General features: G+C 38.1%; 1 protein-coding gene across 1 annotated transcript; it reads left to right on the forward strand.

Annotated features, from left to right (window-relative positions):
* Window positions 1–6,113: 6,113 nt before the first annotated feature.
* CRYAA (crystallin alpha A) lies at window positions 6,114–16,452 on the forward strand. The gene is made up of 3 exons (XM_034423914.2): window positions 6,114–6,434; window positions 7,934–8,056; window positions 15,397–16,452. The coding sequence occupies exons 1-3, from the start codon at window positions 6,246–6,248 to the stop codon at window positions 15,604–15,606; spliced, it is 522 nt and encodes a 173-aa protein (XP_034279805.1). The 5' UTR covers window positions 6,114–6,245; the 3' UTR covers window positions 15,607–16,452.
* Window positions 16,453–22,276: the final 5,824 nt, after the last annotated feature.

Genomic DNA, 22,276 nt, shown 5'->3' on the forward strand with positions numbered 1-22,276 from the left:
CAAAGTTTCTGGGTTTTGTACAGTATATCATTCCCCATCATAGGGAATGTTTGCTTAGTGAAATTTTCTGTGCTAGCAACTTATAGTTGCTAGCACAGAAGACAAAGAGGAAACAAGCATAATTTCAGTACTACATTACTTAAAATTACTTGTGGTTAATTTATAATTAGACACAAGTAGATTGATAGAGATGTTATTGTGAAGCACTGGATGAAATTTTTAAAAGTAGCATAGTTTGATTGTTCCATTTCATTTTGTCAACTCTTGTTCCTTTATTCAATCATCTATACCTTTGGAAATCATTTAGACTTTGCAAAAGTCCAGCAGGTCATTTTTCATCAGAGTTGGCCCACTAGATAAACTTCACCCAAACTTTTTCATCAGGTATGTTAGACTAAATTCTTGTTACTTTGCTTACATGCTGGTTAAATTAGAATCCACATTTGGAGAGTGATACAGAGGGGCAGGCAAGAGTGCCACACTGCTTATTTTGGCGTAATACAGACTTAATAGAGCCAGTTTCGGTCCATGTTTCAATACTGGATTTAAACAATTAGCAACTGAATAAGAGTGGGAAATGACTTGGCCTATTCTTGAGCAGGAGGTAGAATGGCTATCAATGCACTCTTCATAATCTTGGGTTTATTTCCTTCTGTTCATTTGTCCTGAAGGTTCATGGATTTGAGGTGCTGAGCATCACATCTACCCTATAAATACATTGGTGAAGGTATTGGTGCGTTATGCGGTTGAAACTTGCTGAGCTTGGTTGAATAAGCGCCAGGGATTAGCAATACAATTCACCATTGATTTAGCAACAATGCTATTATATACCCCAAGCACTGATGGGATTTGTTCAATGTTCATGACTTGGGCTCTGAGGTGAAAAAGGGGCTTGCTCATAGCTTTCTAAGCCTCTTTGACAGCATCCAGCAGACTGTTGATATTATATAAATTCTTTTGGGAAAAAAAATCAGCCTTTGTACAAAGAGAGCCCATTTTTAACTTTGATGCGAAGCAAATTATACAGTAAAATGAATCTCAACAATTTCAGATATGTAAAAACAATCTGCAGAAAATTAAACCAAATGCTGCCCAAACTTGTTAGGTTATCATTCAGATATTTGCTTTTTAAAAGCACTAAATTATGTTACCTGGGGAGAGGGGAATATATATTAGAATCCATCATAGTTTTTCCAGGAGTTAACCTGGAGGTTTCTGTTTGTCCTTTCTGTGCAAAAAAACCTTTCTGGATCACAGTAGGAGGATACACTCTATCCCACATTACTCGAAAGGTTCTCATGGCTCTATAGAAAAATATTTGGGGGGATTTTCCATTCCACCTGGGAATTACTTTCTTCCCATATATTGAAGACCCCTGTATTATTTCCTGATTTAAAATTACAGGTCAGAAAATTAATCAATTTGGTCTCTCTGCAGATCACCTGTTTATAATGGTACAGTTCAGCATGTTGTTAGTTAAACAAATATTCCAGGTTATATGAAATCTATGAGAGCCAGTTTGATGCAGCAGTTAACGTGCTGCCTACCGTACAAACCAGGTGACTGAGTTCTAGTCTCAACGTAGGCATGAAAGTCAGTTGGGCGACTGGCCAGTTACTCATTCTCAGCCCAACTTACCTGATAGGGTTGTTGTCGGGGAAATAGGAATTACTTATAAAAAGTAAAGGCAGAATAAAACTCGAATAAAAATATATATGCAATTTTTGCATATAATTATGCAATTTGCTTTGCAAACCAATTTGGTCTAATGATTAAGGCATCTGGCTAGAAACAAGGAGACCATGAGTTCTAGTCAGCCCTAGTATGAAAGCTGACTGGGTGATTTCGGGTCAGTCACACATTCTGAGCCCGACCCATCTCACAGGGTTGTTATGAGGAAAATAGAAGGAGGGAACAATATTAGGTATGTTTACAGCCTTGAGTTACTTATAAAATAATGTGAGATATAAATAAATATATGCTCACGGGACTTGATTAAGTAAAGCTAATTCACTGTTTTTCAATTCATTTAAACGATGAACCAATCTAAGTCCTAGTAGTTATTAGATCACGTTTGTAAAGCTGTGATTAAATGCCTTTCCATTTTAAGTCCTGTTAGGAAGGTTACTGCTTGTATAAAGATTCTACCCTTGTAGTACCTCATCAATAAAATCAGTGGAGCACTTATTTTTCATCTGCTTATTGTATGCTGATTTGAGACATAGCTTTATTTCCCTTTTAATGATTTTTCAACCAGGGCATTTAAACCATGTATAAGTAAATTTCCTCTTATCCTACAAATGAACAAGTATTGTATAATGTTTTTGACTCATTTCTTTAACTGGGTTCTCTTTATCTAGTTTTAGGATTTGTGTTGCAAACAGATCATGTTTTATATCATATTAATGAAGAAATATTGAAAATTCAGGAGGGTTCATAAACTTTTAAGCTCTACAGTAGGTGATCTTGGGCACTTATACTCTCTCAGCCTAACCTACCTTCCTAGATTGTTTTTTAAAAAATGGTAGAAGAGATTGCTACTCAAATCACTTTGTGTTCCTACAGGTAAAAATATACAATAAACAAACAAATATATTCTAGGGCAGCGATGGCTAACCTTTTCCAGACCTAGTGCCCAAAGCATGTGTGCCCCCCCCCCCGCAGGCACCCTGCGCATGCGTGCACACACACACTGCACACAACCCTCCTGCACATGTGCGGCAGAGACCCAACAACCAGCTGGCTGGCGGGAGGTGCACATGTATGCATGGCAGAGCTGAAGTGCTGTAAGTCTTTTTTATGACCAAATTTTTTTGGTCCATGGAAAAATTCATAATGAACATCTGTTTGGTTCTGTTCAAGTGGTATATTTAAACAGAGGGATTAAGAAATTATGGGAACATGCTAACCATGTCAACTCACTCTGAAAATTAACTCAGAGGTTGTTGGGGCTGCATTAACTACCATTGGTTCATTTTGCAAGAATAAATAACCCTCTTGTCCTATTATAAAATAAATATTGTGATGGGACTAGACGGAGAAAAGTTATTTTAAGAAGACATCTGCAAGTCTGCTTCTCGTTATTTCTATTTCAAGCTTTATAGATAAACTGTCCAAGACCAGATAAGTGTTCCCATTCAGGTGCTTGCTTTTCTGGATGGGGGAAAAATAGCTGTGACTCAACCCAGACAAGATGGACTGACTCTGGGTACCTTGGATCTGGGAAACTGCCATCTCTACGTCTCAATGGGATAACACTCCCCTAAACAGAATTGGTGAACAAATTGGGGAAACTCCTGGATTCACAATTACCTCTCAAGGAGTAGGTAGACTACTTTATTCTTGGACTAAACAGTCTAGGTCACAGTTACTCATGCTGTAGTCACTTCCCTCCTGGACCACTGTAATATGCTCGGTATTGAGCTATCTTTCAAAAGCACCCAGAAGCTTCAACTGGACTAGAATGCAGCAGTGGGCACAGTTTGGGCACCCTATAAGTTTCTGCTGTTGCACGAGCTGCATTGATTTATAGTTTCTTTTGTGGTTTAATTCAAGGTGCTGGATATTACTCTGACAGACTTGTATGGAACAGGGTCAGGTATCTCTCCCTAGGATGGGGGTGTCAAACTTGCGGCCCACAGGCTAGGCGCGTCTTGCGCTGGCCACGCCCATCCCCGGTTTATCTAAGGTGAAAAATTTGCGATACGTCACATGAAGACAATGTGATGCCGCGAGCTTGCCACCCCTTGCCCTAAGACATCTATTCATCCCAATAGATTGGATAAGATAAGGTCACTATAGGTTCCTTTGGTTAAATGTTGTCATTTGGCAGGACTGAGCAAGTGAGCCTTTATTGTAGTTGTGCCTAGCCTATGGTACAGTCTCATGCCTAAGATACAGAGCAGAAATCTAGCAGGTTCTGACAGGTTCTGGAGAACCAGTAGCAGAAATTTTGAGTAGTTTGAAGAACTGGCAAATGCCACATCTGGCTGGCCCCAGAATGGGGTGGGAATGGGGATTTTGCAGTATCCTTCCCCTCCCACGCCCACCAAGCCACGCCCACAGAACTGGTAGTAAAAAAATTTGGATTTCACCACTGATACAGAGGTTGCTTAACCTTCATTGCCTTACAAAAGATTGTTAAAACCTGGCTTTTCCCTCAGGTATTGGGCCAGAATAAGCACAGCATTGGTGTTTTTTAAGCAGATAATGTTATGGCATATGGTGATCTGTCAGAGTATTTTTCTTTTTTTAAAAAAAATATTTTATTATTTGTATATTATTTTGTTAGCTGCCTAGGGTCATTTGATGCAATATGGGCAATCATATATATATATATTTCAAATAATAAGCTGTCAGAACCTGCTGGATTTCTGGAAAGGGCAAATTAAGTATTTTGTTTGTTTGTTTAATTAATTTTATATGTTGCTCATCTCCCCTATAAGATGACTCTGGAGGCTTATTTTGACAATTTTGATGCAATTTCCAAATTGCGGAGATAAATGCACAAATACTGACCATGCAACATTTCTGTCTAGCATTCCCATTCAAAATCTCCTTTTCTAGCAGTTATGCAAAAGTAGGAAAAATTCATCATTATTTTACTTTCAGCATGTTTGGGGTATTTTTAAAATGAATACTTACACATTTGTACCGACTTATAAAGTAAATAGAATTTGGATTCTTGATTTATAGCTCCTATATCCAGCTCAATATGTCCACAGATGAAACTGTCCACAGGTGAAACTGTCATTTTTTTTATTTTCCTCCATGCATTCTATCACAAGTTCTTTCAACTGTTTTCTTTCAATTCTTTTCAGTCTAAAATAAAACATCTGTAATCCTGAATAATACATTCATTTCAGGGAAAAAATCACTTTTCTCCTCCTTGATATCAGGCAAAAAGAATTAGAGAGATGTAGGATTTACAAATATTTTAACAGATTAACAGAGTTGGAAGGGACCTTGTAGGTCATCTAGTTCAACTCCCTGCCCAAGCAGGAGACCCTACACCATTTCTGACAGATGGCAGACCAGTCTCTTCTTGAAAGCTTCCATTGATGAAACTCCCACAACGTCTGAAGGCAAGCTGTTCCATTGGTTGATTGCTCTCACTGTCAGAAAATTTCTCCTTATTTTCAGGCTGAATTTCTCCTTGTTCAGTTTCCATCCATTATTCCATGTCTGATCTTCAGGTGTTTTGGAAAATAGCTTGACTCCTTCCTCTCTGTGACAGCCCCTCAAGTATTGGAACACTGCTATCATGTCTCCCCTGGTCCTTCTCTTCACTAGACTAGCCATGCCCAGTTCCTGTAACTGTTCATCATACAATATGTTTTAGCCTCCAGCCTCCTAATCATCTTGGTTGCTCTTCTCTGCACTCTTTCTAGAGTCTCAATACCATTTTTATAGTGTGGTGACCAAAACTGAGTGCAGTATTCTAAGTGTGAGCTTATTAAGGCTTTATAGAGTGGTATTAGTATCTCACTTGATCTAGATTGTATCCCTCTGTTAATGCAATTTAGGATTGCACTGGCTTTTTTGGCCGCCTCTGCACACTATTAGCTCATATTTAATTGGTTGTCCATTAACACTCCCAAGATCCCTCTCACAGTTACTGCTATTAAGCCTGGTTTCACCCAGTCTATATGTATACTTTTGGTTTTTCTTGCCTAAGTGTAAGATTTTATTTTTCTCTACATTCAATTTCATGTTGTTAGATAGGGCCCAGTGTTCAAGTTTGTCAAGATCCATCTGGATCTTGAGCCTATCATCTAGAATGTTGACTATTCCTGCCGGCTTAGTATCATCCTCAAATTTGGTAAGTTCCCCTTCTATTCCCTCATCTAAGTCATTTATGAAGATATTATGAAGATCTGTAGTGTGTGGGCAAAATGCTCTCTTGTGAGTCCCTAGGCAAAAGGACCGTGTTATGGCTGGCTGGTAAATAATACAATAGCTCTTCTCTCCAGAGAATGCTGAAGACTGTCCAGCCCTCTGGCACTGATTCTAACGAGACTGTCACTCCCAGGTCAGTCCCTACAATTTCTGCTGACCAGATTGACCTTCATAATGAGATCATGTCTTTCCAGAAATCCCGCTGATGCCTTCATTCTGCCAAAGTGGTATATATAGAGGGACGTTTTCTATAATCCTACAGTGTGGTTCAGCTAAGACCTCACTATCATCAAAGTGACTGCACTGTCTTTCTCCCGACTTCTAAGCTTGCAGCCACAGCAAAGACCATGGATATTACCATTCAGCATCCCTGGTTCAAACGAGCTCTTGGACCTTTAATTCCAAGCCGCTTTTTTGACCATTTTTTTGGAGATGGTTTTTTTGAATATGATCTCCTGCCTTTGTTTTCTTCTACCATCAGCCCATACTACAGGCAATCTTTCTTCCGTACTTTGCTGGACTCAGGTGTTTCTGAGGTAAGATCCCTATACCTCAATATATTTAAACTATTTTAAAGATCTCTCCTAAAAGCAACACTAAATCACCAGGATTTTGATTTCTGGCAACACTGACTAGAGACTAGAATGTGGTAGGATTTACAATAATTTGCAAAAATGCAAACAACATAATCTGAAATTGTTCCAGAATTTAATCAATCTTATCAATACTATAGGGAGGTTAGATGGCCAACGAACAATAGCAGACTGTTCTTGTTATCAAATACTTAAACTGTAATGCAGGTGTTTTGTGATGATAATTTGAAAGGAAGAAGCATATTTATTCTTAATATACTTAAATATTTGCTAAATATGGACTGGAATGCATATATACATGCTTAGCTGAAAGCAGATGTTTGTGTGTGTGACATTTGTATTCAAATCAATGGTTTCTTTGTAGCTAGAAATAAATTCATATTCAACCATTAGTAGTGCACCTTGTATGTTCTTTACAGAAAATGTTAGGCATGTTATGATCAGAGTGCTTTATAGTGGCCTTTATGAAAGAATAGCCTACCAACCATTTATAAAGATAAAGTGTTACTGAGACCGTGTGTTCAGAACAGTCAGGTTTGAAATGCCACCTGTTTACTCTTTCTTCTGTTCCATATTCTGCAAACTTATGTAAAATACAAGTCAACAAGCTAGCAAGAGCTCAGATGACAAAGTGGTTACTTTTAAAAATCAGTGAGAAATCTTAAGATTACTAAAGTGTTTATGCATGTATGTATATTTAAGGTCAGTGAATTACAACTTATACTAAATGATTTGATGGAAATGAAAAAAATCTATTCACAAAATAGATGAATGCCCAAACCACTAAGTGAATGGTGCTGTGATCTTAATGTGAAGTGAAAGGAACCCAGAAAATGCATTGCAAGCAGCTTTTCTGTAGGAACATAAACAAATCCAAAATTTACATTCAAATCTAGCATATTAATTCCTATGCTTTGAATAAATCAATCTTGTCATTTTAACATATCAATCTTAAAATAGTACTTAAAGATGGATAACTTCTGCCTCCTGCCTCCTATGTACTCTTTCTCACCTTCATAAGTTTTCCAAATAGCAAGAAAAAAAGACCATGTCATCTAGACTCATATAAGGTGAGGCAAGGCAAAAACACTATAAAAACTTTGTCCATAGATTCATTTTAGTTTAATATGTTACAGTAGCCTTCTAACATATTTTCTATATGCAAATTATTTTAAAAAACATGCTAGTACAAAAGCTCCCCAACTCAATATTCATTGTAGTAAGGTATTTAGCACCCCCCAGTCAGTTCATCTCCAACCAGCCCTAGCCTGAGGCTACTGTTAAAAAGCTCGGATATTTTGTTCTTATAAACTGTATTGCAGAGGATATCATCATATAATCTGAGAGAGAATAAAAAATAAGTTAATCACCTAATGTTGCTAATAGTTTAAATTTTAATTATTTGGGGGGGATGTGTTTGTGTGGTCTTTATTTCATTCCAGGTGAGATCTGACCGAGACAAGTTTCTTGTCTTTTTGGATGTAAAGCATTTCTCCCCTGAAGATTTGAGTGTAAAAGTCATTGAGGACTTTGTGGAAATTCATGGCAAACACAATGAGAGACAGGTAAGGAAGAGTGATAATGAAAATTTCCATTATATTACAAATGCAAAGGAATTATTTTTATTCACCTGATATTAACACCTGCAGTTTAGGCAAGGAGGTTGATTGTGCATCTGCTCCAGGAAAGATCATATGATAAGATATGATGGTGATAATGTTACTGTACGACTAATACCAATGGCTAGAAGTTTTAGGAATGTTTATTATAAGCTAAACAATAGACATTCCCTATGGAAAGAGCTTTCCTATAGACTGACTTAAAAGGTAGTAACTTCTCCTGCACTAGAGGTATTAAAATAGAGCTGGACTGTCATCATGAAAGGAAGCCATAATGCCACTAATTTTGAATCTGGACTAGAATACCTCTAAGTCTCCTTCCAAATCTGATTACAGGGTTTTTTAAAAAAATATTTTTCTCATCATATTTAGAAGGCAGTAGACATAATCGGAGAATGATCTTTGACTACATAAAAAATGTGGTCTGGAGTTCTAGGAAAGAACCTTGTGCTCAAATAAAGTCAGGGAAAAATAGCTGCATTGTCCATTGGGTCCAAAGACCAAAATGTATAGTAGAGTAAGAAAAAATTGTAGTATCATTTAAAAAGTTCTCAGAACTTTAAATAGGTTCAAGAGGAGTAGGTACAGTATGTTAGTCATTCATAGCAAAACTAATGAAGAAATAAAAATATAAACTCTGGTGGACCACAATGTAATGAAATAAATATGATAAAGTAGATTGTAACCCACCAAAATGTATAAGATAATTTGTTTGTCTTTGTGGTCTGTGTGATCTTTTATAATTTTAATTCAATTGTTATAGAAAATCCTAATGGTAGAAGTATGGTGAGAAGAAAAAGGTGAGTTAGTTGGAGGAAGTTTATGAACTGTGGATATTTTCCATTTTTTCTGAAGCAGTTTGAAGATGTTTCATGGCTGTTTTCCAAAACTTCAGACTTTACAGACTGAGGACAAGCAGTTATTTGCAAGCCAGGTGGCCTAGACACGAGTCATAAATAAGTAAACAAACAATAAATAAAAACCACTATCCATCTCTTTGCCATAAGTAACATAAATACTCAATAGGTAACAAAAAAAAACAAAAAAACCAACCCCTAAGAAATATATTGCTTTTCATGTCGAAATCCAGAATTTCACACTTTGTTATGTGAAAATATGAATCTATAAAGTCAGCATTTCCCTTAAAGTTATAAAACTCTGCCAAGTGGGATTGACAGCCCCTTTCTTAGAGGGCTTAAAATCTAGTAATTTTAGAGATTGGTGGTGTTAGAGAGAGGAAATAAAAAAGAAACAAGATGAAACTATGTAAGTATTTAGCTTTATGTCCTGTGTGGTAGATGAGAAAATTAAATTTGTCCTGCACTATGTTTTTGATCTGAATGACTTTATTCATTTAAATTGAAGACCCAATCCTGCTGGTCTTTGGAAAGGCATTAAAACATGCCTTTTCCCTTGTATTTGGAGATAGATTGATCGAAATTACTGCCTAGAGGGTTGTAATGTATTTTGTGGGTTTCTAAGTGCCTGTCATTTCTAGTTGTTGTGATTTTAATGGTTTATTGTTCCCCACCTAAACATTATGTTGCCTCATATACCTCATAAATCAATAAGTAAATATGCATCCCACTTTTGGCTTAATCTAAATATGAATCATTGTCAGAAGCAAAATACTCCCACAGTATGATCTTAGTCTGTATCAGAGCCGTATATCTGTGACTGTGTGTGAGACAGGGAAAGATGGAAGAAAGGAACATTTTTCATATAAGGAGTTATGAAGTTAGGGCCAAGTGAATTTGTTGTCCTTAAAATATCATTCCTGGACATTTATTTTAGGGGGTACATTATGAAAAAAATGGGTGCCAAAATGAACTCCATTATCTGATGGGCAATACTACTGAATAAACTGCAAAGACCCTGCTTTTATAAGTTTAGCATGGTTCCTTAGGGTTGAGAATCTAGAAATGGATCTTTTTCAAATACAGTACAGGAATGTTAGAAATATCTACCTCAAGACTTACAACACAGAGACTGACCTTGAATACAATGCCTGCTTGGAGCAGTTCATGCTCAAAACAAAATGTATATGCTTCTTGAGTTTTGGTTCAAGCATAAAACACAATGTAACAATTTCAAGGGAAAACATTTCTAGTGTTTACTGTTTTATGTGATGCAGTTAAAAATGGACTTGCCTCTTGCCATTGGAATTTTCCTTCCTAGGCCGATATAGCAAGGTAGACCAGACACGAATTTATCACTACTGGCTTACGGTTGGTAGCATGATCTGGGAATGGAGTTTTGAAGCAATGCTGCTGGCATTTTAAAGAAACCATTTGGGATCTGATCGTTCCCTCACCCTTCATGCCATTGCCAGGCTGCCATTGCTGTTTTGTAAAATATTTGTACAGTGCTTGTGTATATAAAGAAAATCAAGTGAAATATCAGTGAGAAAAAGTAATACAATATTGGTCTGGCCTACTCAACTTAAAAGCGTGTGTGTGTTCTGTGCATGTTCCTGCTGATTTGCAATTCAGAATACCTGTATAAATGCAATGAGTCTTGCTCTTCAAAGGCACCCTGAAAGGCACCCACAATCAATAGGACAAATGAACATTTGCAAAGTGTATACGCATATCTAAGCTCAGTCACCATTCCACATAGCTATCTTTTATTTTCTGAAAGGTTTGAAGGTGATGGCTTGCTTCAGATTCTTTGGCAATGGCTCTTTGGGAATTTTTGATTGAAATGCCATTGAAAAGGGAATAACTAACTTAGGATGGCTTCCTGAGTTTTTGGTGTTTAGCATTGTACTCAGTGTGTTTTTTTTTTTGTGTTCTTTTGTTTGTAGAGATCCAAGTGCATTTAAAAATGCAGCAGACTCTATGCAAATTAACTTTGCCTTTGGGTACTCTGCTCAGCCTTTAATATCAGCTTCTGTATGTCTGTGCATGACTCTTTTTTTGTTTGTTTGTTACTGCAAATGTAAATATAATTTACATTTAGAATGTAAATGGTGGCAGTTAAATGGGGAAAGTCTGTATTTCCAGAATAAGGTGGCTTTCCATGTCAATAGCTTGTGCATGCCCCTTCCTGCCTTCCTTCCTTCCTTCCTTCCTTCCTTCCTTCCTTCCTTCCTTCTTTGATTCCTTCCTTCCTCCCTCCCTCCCTTCCTCCCTCCCTTCCCTAATTGATTTGAAAGGGATCTACAAGAGATTAAGATCTACGCATTGTTTTTTGAGGGCACACAATCAGTCAGTCTGTCTATCAGTCGGTTAAGTGTCTTTTAAACTAGAGAATGTCAGGCTAATAACCAGTTTTTTTAAAAAAAAAAAATAGCATAGCTCCCCCTCCCCAATGCAAAGGAAGAAGGGCATAGTTGTACTTGAAGAAAGACGATGATGAAACAAATATTTCCATGTGGCATCCTTGGTGCTCTGAATTTGGTTGTTTTCTTGCAGATGTTTCATTATCTGACTAGATAACATCTTCAGTGCTTGAAAGGAGTGCATTTGTTCTTTGTTTATATACAGTAACTTCTCAACTAGTCCAATATCCTTCTCAACTAGTCTGCCAGGCACTAGCCAGAGGGCTAGAAGCTGCCAATCTGGATCCAGATATGAATCTTTGGACCCTGGGCCCCTGGACAAGCTACTGTATATGCCGTAAACAGAAAGCAAACTCCACTCCCTTCTAGCACAGAAGATGCTACCTAGTTGGGTAATGAAATGTCTGCAACAAAAACAGTCAAGCTCAGAGAACACCAAGGACTTCACAGTTCAACCCTGAATCACTCTCTTCTATTGGTAAATTTTCCCTTAGCAGAAAGTTATTTTATCATCATCATCATCCTCTAGTTGGCTTGTTGGTAGCCCTCAACTTGAAGTCGCATGTTACAAAAAATTTTACAAAACATTTTATCTGTTTCAGGTTTTGCTCTGTCAAAATACAGACAGCCTGAAATATTGTGATGTAATATTCCAGATGGAATGATTTGTTTCAAGCTTGAAGTAAAATACATATTTCATTTATGCATACCCTAAGATTTTAGCCCTGAACTTAATATTTTTTGAGCCAATACTTGAAAGATTAATCTTGGGAAAGTCACAGAATCTCATTTTTTAGTCTTAAAACTCTGATCAACAGTTACTTCTCTCTCAGACAGATTGCAACCGTGAAAAAGAATCATGAAACAACGTGAGTTTGATGGTTGTAATGATGGGGAAAAGACAGTACAGGAGTATTGGTTCCTCATCTGCAAAGAGGATAATGGAATATGTTAATTTTTGAAACCACAGCTTTATGAACTTAAACATCCTATCTTAATCACTGTTGGTCCATGCAGTATGGGGGTGATGCATGTCATAAAGTAAAAATGGAGAAAAAAGGATAAATGAGGTACAAAAAAATCTGTTTCATTTTACCTTTTGCTGTATGCTGCTAATTTATTAATTGCAAAAAGTTGTAGTTTTTTTTGTAGGAAAGCAGAAAGATAATTCAAACAGTTGATTATATTATTTCAGAATTATATCAATTCATTATCAATTAATCTGATAGTTCATTTGTTTTGTTACTTCTATTAACCACAAGGATTTCTACATTACTACTGTTGGATAAATTGGTGAGTCAATATGGTCTACTGGTTAAGGCACCAGACTAGAAACCAGGAGACTGTGAGTTCTACTCCTGCCTTAGCCATGAAAGTCAGCTAGGTGACTTTGGGTCAATCACTCTCTTTCTCAGCTCATGACAATGTCAGGCTTGGGCCATACTTAGTTATTCCAGAAAAAAAAGTGTACCCTGCAGTTGCGGCAAGATGCTATGAAGAAAAAAATAAAGTTTCAACTCACCAGATCCTCCAAAATACTTTGAAATTGATCTATGATTCCCCACACACACACACACACACATACTTCTACCAGTTGAGAACAAGGAGTGAAAATCATTGTCTTGCCACAGGCTGCTATACTAGCAATATTAATTAGCACTTACACTTATATACTGCTCAGGGGTGGGTTCCACTTACCTTTACTACCGGTTTGCAGTGGGATCGCGCACCCTTCTGCGCATGCGCAGATCACCAATGATGACGTGCCGGGTGGGCGGAGCCTCGCGTCAGTTTTACTACAGGTTCTATAGAACCAGACAGAACCAGGAGCAACCCACCACTGATCCTGCTCCATAGTGCTTTACAGCCCTCTTTAAGCAGTTTACAGAGTCAGCATATCACCCCAAACAATCTGGGTCCTCATTTTACCGATCTCAGAAGGATGGAAGGCTGAGTCAACCTTGAGCTGGTGAGAATCGAACTCCTAGCAATAAGCAGAGTCACTGTAGGTCCCTGCTGCTTTCACTATGACAGTTTTTCACTTTCAAAATGGAAAGAAGGAAAAGAAAAGGAAAAACAAAAATACTGCCCACCCCTTCAAAATTCTGACATTTTGCAGCACCATCAACTCCCTGCCAAAAGGAAGATGGAAAAAGAAAACAGGTTGCCAGTTTTTCCCTTCTTCCTTTTGTCTGGTTTGTGATGGGAATGAAAAGGGAGCCATAGACATCTCAAGCTAATATCTGTTTTGCAGGACTTGAAGCTTAAGAGTTGGAAGGAGGAGGAGAGAACAAGAGTTCCCCCACAGTGGCAAAATAGAGCTATCATTGACTCTCCTTTCCTCCTCCCCAAATCTCTAGCTTTCATCTGCAATGTGGCTAAGAAAGTATTACAATGGTTAGCATTTCAACACTGCTGACATCATGACCTATTTATTTAATACCATTTACAAGCTGACACTACCTGGCTAACACTAATATATTAACAGATAGGAGCTATGCAGATCTTTGGGAGGATGTTCATCCACTACAACAGAAAAGGTAGCTTCTGAGATCCTGATAGATCACACTGTTTAATCAAAGAGACTCAAAGCACACTTCCTTTGTCTGATCTTCCTGGATTGGCATTCCTATATCATGAATGACTTTATAAAGCATAACTAGCATTTTGAATTTGCACCTGGATGCCAATTTGTAGCCAGTATAGCTTATGGAATAGCAACATCCCCTTGTCAAATTATAGTGCCATATTCTGGATAAGCTGTTGTTTCAAGTAGTCTTCAAGGCAAATGCCATGTAGAGCATAAAGTCTATTTTTGAGGTGACTAGGGAATGAGTAACTAAGGATGTGAGCAGCTGCCTGAAGGAATGGGCACAACTTGTGCATTAGCTGGAGCTGTGCAAAACTATGTTGGCCATAGTTGCCACCTGCTCTTTGAGAAGGAATTGTAAGTTCAACATGACTTAAAGACTCCTCACCAGTATCAGGTGGAAAAGTCCACAAAGACAGAGGGATGATCTACATAGAGGTCTACAGTTGTTTTCAAAGTATTGCATGTCCCTTTGTATGGAAATGCCCAAAGCCTTAAATTATGTTTATTAACATTAATTGAACATGTCCAAAACAGCACAATATTTTATGTACTTATTTTTTGCACATGTACATCACTGAATCTGTCAGGGATTCCTGGCAATTTACAATTTGCAATTAAAACAGTTGCAGTACAAATATATAGTTAAAACATACACAGTAAGATAAAAATTTCTCCAATTCAACAAAAAACAACAACACTATAATAAGATTAATGATAGTAATACAAAAAAAATTCCCACCAAATGTTTTTAGGAAGAGCTCTGTTTTTATATCTTCAGGAGTGGTGTTAAGGAAAGGATTAGTCTGTTCTCTTAGAAGAAGCCATATTGTACAACAGGGCTATAAACATGATCTTGGCCCTCACATCATGGAAGTGGGAAACTTCAACTTCTCCTGGAATGACCATACAGGATGGCTTGATTCTAGCTGGGGAAAGTGGTACTTCAAAAACCTGGGTTCCAAGCCATTTAAGGCTTTATAGTCAGCAGGAGCACTTCAGATTGCATCTGGGAAAATACCAGTAGCCAATGCTGGGCCTGCAATATGGATGTTATATGCTTTGGTGACTGGTACTAGCCAAGAAGCAGGTCATCGCATTTTGCATTTTGCAATTTCAATATGAAGATACCTTCAATATGAAGATACTTTCAGAGACCTGTATAGAATATATGACTAGCTATATCATGCAAGGATAAGCCAATCTGCTCTGGACAGCTCTTTGAAGAAGGGAGAGAAAGGATGAAAGCAATACGGAGGGGATATATGTTGGATAATTTCTGCTTCTGTAACTCTGTTCTGCACCTGGCTGATGTTTATAGAGCAAGTGACTCTGAAGGACTTACCTGTTAACTACCCCCTTTAATGCCAATGAGTTTTCTTTTGCTTTTGTTTTTGTTGCGTCTCACTTCAGGATGATCATGGATACATTTCCCGTGAATTCCATCGTCGATACCGTCTTCCTTCCACTGTTGACCAATCAGCCATCACTTGCTCTCTGTCTACTGATGGCATGCTAACCTTCTCTGCTCCCAAGGTTCAGTCTGCCACAGAGCCCGGCCATAGCGAGAGACCCATTCCTGTATCCCGTGAAGAGAAGCCGACTTCAGCTCAGTCTTCTTAGTTTGAACCTCCTGCTGCTGAAGGATCCAGGCTATCCACCCCTTTCAGGCCTCATTCACAGCACCCTTACATAGATATCAGTGAACGTCTAGGAGGTTTTCTTTTTGTTTTCATTCTTCTCTTGGAAGGAATGAGGGCTGGATGAGCAGCTAGAGGATTTGAAGCTTTAGCCTAAACTTTCCCCCACTTTCACACACCTTGCTAGGATGACAAGGAAGATGAAGTATCTTCCAGAGCCTTCTGTATTCTTGCTGAAAGGGTTCTAAATGTCAGGCTGTATCTGATAACATCTGTCAAGCCCAAACACAGGGCCAGGTTGGCAACATGAGCTGTCAAAGCATCGATCAGTCATATGAAGGCTGATGCAACAAAAGCAAGAATACAGATTTGTTGTCTTCTAAAGTAATTGAAGAGGCAGGAGCAGAAGTGAGCTTAGCTGAGTAGGAGGGTGGCGGCAGCAATGGGGAGTGGTTGACAGTTGCAACAAATTTGCTCTGCCCACTTTTAAGTAAAAAAAAATGGAGGAGTTCATAGTATTTGGAGGGATTTATAATTTTCTTCATTAAAAGTGTATTTTTTTAAAAAAATCTTTCCCTCTGCAACTTCCAGAGCAGTGACATCGTAAGAGCCACTAATGCAAGAATGAGCATCTTTGCAGGCCTTTCAGGATCCATCACAGTTCAGAAGCTTCAAACCTGTATTCAGCTGTCCCTGGTCAGCAGTGTATATGCCACCTTCCTTAATCTTGCTGTAATTCTAATATAGTTCCATCTGTTTTACTGATATCTAGCATGCAACCTGAAATTCCAGCCAGTGGCAATCAATAAAGAAAATGTGAAATAAGCAACTCCTTTTCCTCCATTCTCTTTTCCATTCTCCTTAGAAGCTTGCATTTTAAAAATAAAGATGAGACAAATGCAGTACGCTTCCTCTGCTTACTCCAAGAATATTCATTTATCTTACTAGGCCAAAGGAGCAAGATATCAGCATTTAAAAAAAAAATTCTAGTAATGTCGCATTCACTTTTGGTTCAGTGAATTCAGTGAACTAAATGTGACAAAATCACATACACATTGCCCCAAAGAGGAAACAACATCACCAAAATGACACAAGGTCATCATTTTGCTCACATATTTTCTGCATTTATTATTCACATGCATAGGTACATATTTAGAAATATTTACAATTTAAACAATATATTTTATTATAATAGTTATCAATATATCAGTCTGCTATTTGGAGCTGTTTGTGGCAATGTAACATTAAACTCATGGCTCCTTTCTCATATACAGTATCAGTTTGTCTCTTAAAAACATAAGGGACATGTCAATAACCAGAGAGCTTCTAAAATGCCCATCAAAGTAAGGAGACACTTGAGGGTATTGTAGAAACTCAAAATTGGTTCCTTTAAGAATTTTGTAGGCATGGGATTTTCTTCCAGATTAATGCTTTCCAAAAGATTGCATGCAAGTAAGTTTAGAGAATATCGCCTTAGCAGTCACTGAATACTTACAGGAAGATTTCAAATAGAATTTTTTCTCCATAATAATCATCAGGAAATAACACGATGGTTTATATCTACACAAGACACAAATGGTATATTAACGAAGAACAACTGAAAAAATATTCTGAAGCTTTTTACTTTAGAAAAAACACTAAATATATCAAAATCTATATAAGCACCTCCAGGTATTGATGGTCTAAATTATGTGTTAATATTATCAAAATGATAAAATGTGAATTACAATAACAATGTAACTTTTGCTTTTGTATTATGTGCAGACATTGCATAAAAGAACAAAAGGGGCAGAAATTACATTGTTTCACTTGTTCCCTACACAAATATGTAGGCTCCTAACCAGGGGTGGGTTCTAAATTTTTTTACTACCGGTTTTGTGGGCGTGGCTTATTTTGTAGGCATGGCTTGATGGTCATGTGACAATTATTTAGGATTTAGCAGAGGTACTGGTCTACCAGGCTTTTAACTGCTTGAAGAGCTGTACCGATCTACCCATTTATTTTTGCAGGCACTGGTCTACCCATTTATTTTTGCAGGCATCGGTCTACTCATGTATTTTTGGTCTACCCATTTATTTTTGCAGGCATCGGTCTACTCATGTATTTTTGGTCTACTCATTTATTTTTGTAGGCATCAGTCTATTCATTTGTTTTAACACTGATCAGCTGTAGGGCGGCCCTTTGAAGCCCCACGGCAAGAGTTTAAACAGGTTTTTTTCCCTCTAGCCATCAGCTGGGACTCAGGAGGCAGCAATAGATTGGGGTGGGGCCAAATACAAGGTAAGAATAATACAGGGGGCGGGGGGGCAGAACCGGTTTGGTGATGTCATATCGTCACTGCTACCGGCTCGGCAGAACCGGGAGGAACCCACCACTGCTCCTAACCCTACATTTTACCTTCTGGCATCCATTAGTGCCCTGTTCTCTCTCACTATTACCCAACCTACATGCAAACAGGATACAGGTAGTCTTCCACTTACAACCACAATTGAGCCGAAAATTTATGTAGTTGAGTGAGAAATTTGTTAAGTGAATTTTGCCCCATGTTACATCTTTTCTCACCATCCTTGTTAAGTGAATCATTGCAGTTGTTAAATTAGTCACATGGTTGCTAAGTGAATCTGGTTTCCCCATTGACTTTGCTTGTCACAAAAGGGGATTGCGTAACCCTGGCCCATTGCAACCGTCATAAATATAAACCACTTGTCAAGCATCCAAATGTAAATCATGTGACCATAGAGATGCTGCAATGGTTACAAGTGTGAAAAATGGTCGTAAGTCACTTTTTTCAGTGGTGGTGTAACTTTGAACAGTCACTTAATGAACTATTGTAAGTCATGGGCTACCTGTATTTATGTGATGGGATACTTGTTTCACAGATCCATTGAGGCATTCTAATTTGAAACCAGAATTAGCCTGGACAGCACTTTAAGGAGGAACATTCTCAGATTTGAGAACAACTTTGTTTAAACAAAAAAAAAACAAAACAAAAAAAAAGCTCATAGGAACTACCGTAATGCAAAGTAATTGAGCAATGTGTTGTAAACCTAAAATGGGAAGTCTTTTATTTTCTGGACCATGTGCTAATAAGAAAGGTGTCAGAGGCATTTATCAAACAAAATGAAAGTATAATATCATTTGGATTGTTTATAATTTAGGGCAACAAATATTCAATGCTACCTTTATCTATTTGCAGCATACAGAGGAAGATTGACGAGGTGTGAATAGGATAGGCAAAGACAACTGTATTTAGGAATCATGCAGCCAACAGCCAGAGAAAATTAAACCCTTGCATTATGCCCTACTGACCACTGGAGGGCAGGATTGCCTTTAATGTCCTCAAGGAAGTTCAAAATTCTTGCCCATTCTAAGTCTCCTCAACACTATTTAGCCTATTCATGAATTTATTTGATGTCTTTATAAACCACACCTTGGTGCAAAAATTCATTTCAGGCTGGCTTAATCAATAATAATATATGCTCTATCAAGGGAAAAAAAGTTAAAATGCGTGGGGAGGGGGGGATATGCCCTACCTGTGCTGAAAGAAAGGAACTGTAGATAAGAGTGCTGTGTAAGTCATCACAGAAGGAGCCTGGTCCCATCTTTGCAAATTGAAGAAAGTTAGCACCTCCTAGAAGAATGAGTTATTTTAGGAAATATTAAAAAGGCACAATATTATATTTCCCTGGATGAGAAATTGAGAAACATGCTCTTGGAGACAGAAACTCAGCTCCAGCTCCTTGCCCCCAGCAGATATTTGGTGTCCATTGAAGACTGGCCCAACCTATCTACAAAACAAAAGATCTCAGCTCCAGGGTGATGGGATTAAGACATGACCCTCCAGGACATAATAGGATTATCTATCAGTAGAGCTCATCACATGGCACAACCAAGCCCCTTCATTACATCACCCAGCAAGGTTCAACCAAACTTGATTCAGACAAACATGACTCCACATGGGAGTCTGCAACCAATAGGATACATGCCTTGCCACAGGAACAGAAGCTCAGGTTCAAAGCCCAAGAGAGGGTATAAATAACACTCACTCTCCACTCCATGTGCTTAGCTACCCAGGACTTCAAACCCATGTGGTCCTGTTCACCAATAAACCATCCTTCCGAGCAGCCTCCATGTTTCCAGCGTTCTTTCTCCCCACTTGGAACTGAACCCAGATGGACATTTCTTCCAACAAAATTAATTAATTTTATTAATAGGCACCTGCTTTTGTCAAGTTTGGCAATGCTAGAACACTTCTTGCACATTGTGGTATAGGGCTCATTATTTGTGTAAACAGATATTGTCGGTGAATACTGTATATGAGATACATTAAATTTGCTTAAAGCTATCTTTCAAAGCCTGTTTTAATGTCAAAGTTCATGATATCCTATTTTAAGCATTGATGAAAGCCCTGAAAAGAAACTGGGATTATCTAGCTATCAGACTGAAGCTTGTAATGCAAAAAGTCTTGCAATGCACTTAGGGTCAGGAATGCCATTAGTTTAAAAAATGTACCTATTTTATTCCTCATTTGAAATAAAACACACCCGATAATTTAATGTGGCTTTCTTACAATTTAAATATAGCCTAAAAAGGCCATCATGAGGAATTATTCATTTTTAGAATGTATCTATTTTTCTTGAACAGATAGAGTAGTTCATAAATTTAGCTAATTTCAAAAAAACAAATCGGGATTGATTAATTTGTTAGATAGTATTATCCTTACTAAAGTTAAAAAGTTCTGGACAATCCTTTTGTAAAGAAATGTAGAAATTCAAAGGCCAACAATAAAGTACTTGCTTTAAAGTTGCATTTGTTAAGGAGAAAAAGATGTTTTTGTCAATTCACATACAAGCTTTCCCAATATGGTATTCGGCAGTTATATTGGCATTTATGTCAGCCAGCAAATCTCATGCTGACTCGGGATGAGATGAATTGTCCGGCACATCTGGAGGGCACAAGTTGAGGAAGGCTGATCTATGTCGTTTTTTAGCCTAGTTTATATGATATGATTAGCCATCAGAATACCATATAAAGTAATGAAGTTTCTTGCTTCCTTAACAACACAAGTCTGTTTAAACAATTAACTGTCATTCAGATCACCATCACCACCTTCCCTGTTCCAGTGTTTTGCTCGTGCTCTGGAGATTTCCTGCCTTTGTTCTTGAAAATGACAAACTTTTTTTTTTCTTGCCGTGGAAAAAGTTGCATGTGCGTCTTGGACAGAACTGAGCTGCTGACACATTAATCAAATTAATCATGTTACCCAAACACAAGGATATAGTGACACTACTATGAAGCAAGGGCTATGAAAAGCAGCAACCACAAAATTAGGATTCCTCCTTGAGCACAAATCTGTGATTAAAATTTTACTATTTTTCAGACATAGATCTAGTGCAGCACTTTATTGTATGAGATGGGATCTAGATTAGTTACTGGATTGCATAAAAAGTAGCACACTTCTAGTACAAATAGTCAGGACTTCCCTCAGACCATTTTTGGCTGCGGTGGGCTCCTGCAGCCCTCTGCCAATGAAAACAGAGCTCTGGGAGACCACACACCATCCGCCCGGGCTGTTTTTGGCCCCGACAGCCTCCACGCACTACCCCCCTGAACTCTGTTTTTGCTGGTAGAAGCACCACGTGCTGGTCCTTCCAGGGCAGCCCCACAGGCCAGATCTAAGCACCGTAAGATTCGGCCCACGGGCCTTGAGTTTGACACCCCTAGTTTAGATGTACTTATGGCACAGTGTCTCAAATGTCCATCAATAATAAAGAGTGTGCGTGTGTGTGTACACATATACACACACATATAAAATATGTACATATACATATATAATCATTTATTTTTTTATATATAAAGAATATATGTGTATGTATGTATACTCTATTTTTATAAACTTTCTACACACACACACACACACACACACACACTTCATGATGGCATATATAATAACCCTGCTTCCTATTTTAGCAATATTTAGACTGGCATAAACTGTGCACGTTATAAAAAAAATCAGCATTTAAGGAAAGGGACCTGGAACATACAAACCATTCAGACTTGGTACAATGAGCAAATATCCTCCAGGGGAGGCGGACCCACAACAAACAACTTGGCCCTATGCCATTCAGGCTTTTAAAGGTGATAATCAACAGTTCGAATTGTATTTGGAAATTCAAAATTTGGTTATCACTTTTAGAAGACTGGGTGACATGGGGCCAGGTTGTTTTTTTGTGGGACCACCTCTCCTGGAGGATATTTGCCCATTGTACCAAGGGTCTGCATGTGTATACCTGGAATGTGGGGATATGGTGGCTTAGTGGCTTAATGATGCTGAAATTACCAGCCAGAAATGGTCTGCACTCCAGGAGTTTGAGCCCAGCTCCCATTGCTCGATCCCCAGCTCCTGCCCACCCAGCAGTTTGAAAGCCTGCAATATTGTGAATAGATAAATGGGTATCACGTTGGTGGGAAAAACTAGCTAGTTCCCCCCACCCCCCCACAGTGTACCAAGGATAGACATGCAAGCACCGAACAGAATGAACTAGGAGTCTAAACTGTCAGGACGGCATTTTGTGTCTTGCATGTGTAGATTTTCCTGACATTGTATGCCAAAAGCTAAATAAAATAACTGGAAAGAAACTGAAAGCCAATGA

The sequence above is a fragment of the Pantherophis guttatus genome, chromosome 5, assembly GCF_059756535.1.
Source record: "Pantherophis guttatus breed Tessera chromosome 5, ASM5975653v1, whole genome shotgun sequence".
In the NCBI taxonomy this organism is placed as follows: domain Eukaryota; kingdom Metazoa; phylum Chordata; class Lepidosauria; order Squamata; family Colubridae; genus Pantherophis; species Pantherophis guttatus.

Excerpts from the sequence above, each read along its gene's own strand:
- CRYAA (XM_034423914.2), top strand. The coding sequence starts at position 6,246 with ATGGATATTACCATTCAGCATCCCTGGTTCAAACGAGCTCTTGGACCT. Across the intron at positions 6,435-7,933 it reads TGGACTCAGGTGTTTCTGAG|GTGAGATCTGACCGAGACAA; the intron begins GTAAGATCCCTA and ends ATTTCATTCCAG. Across the intron at positions 8,057-15,396 it reads GCAAACACAATGAGAGACAG|GATGATCATGGATACATTTC; the intron begins GTAAGGAAGAGT and ends GTCTCACTTCAG.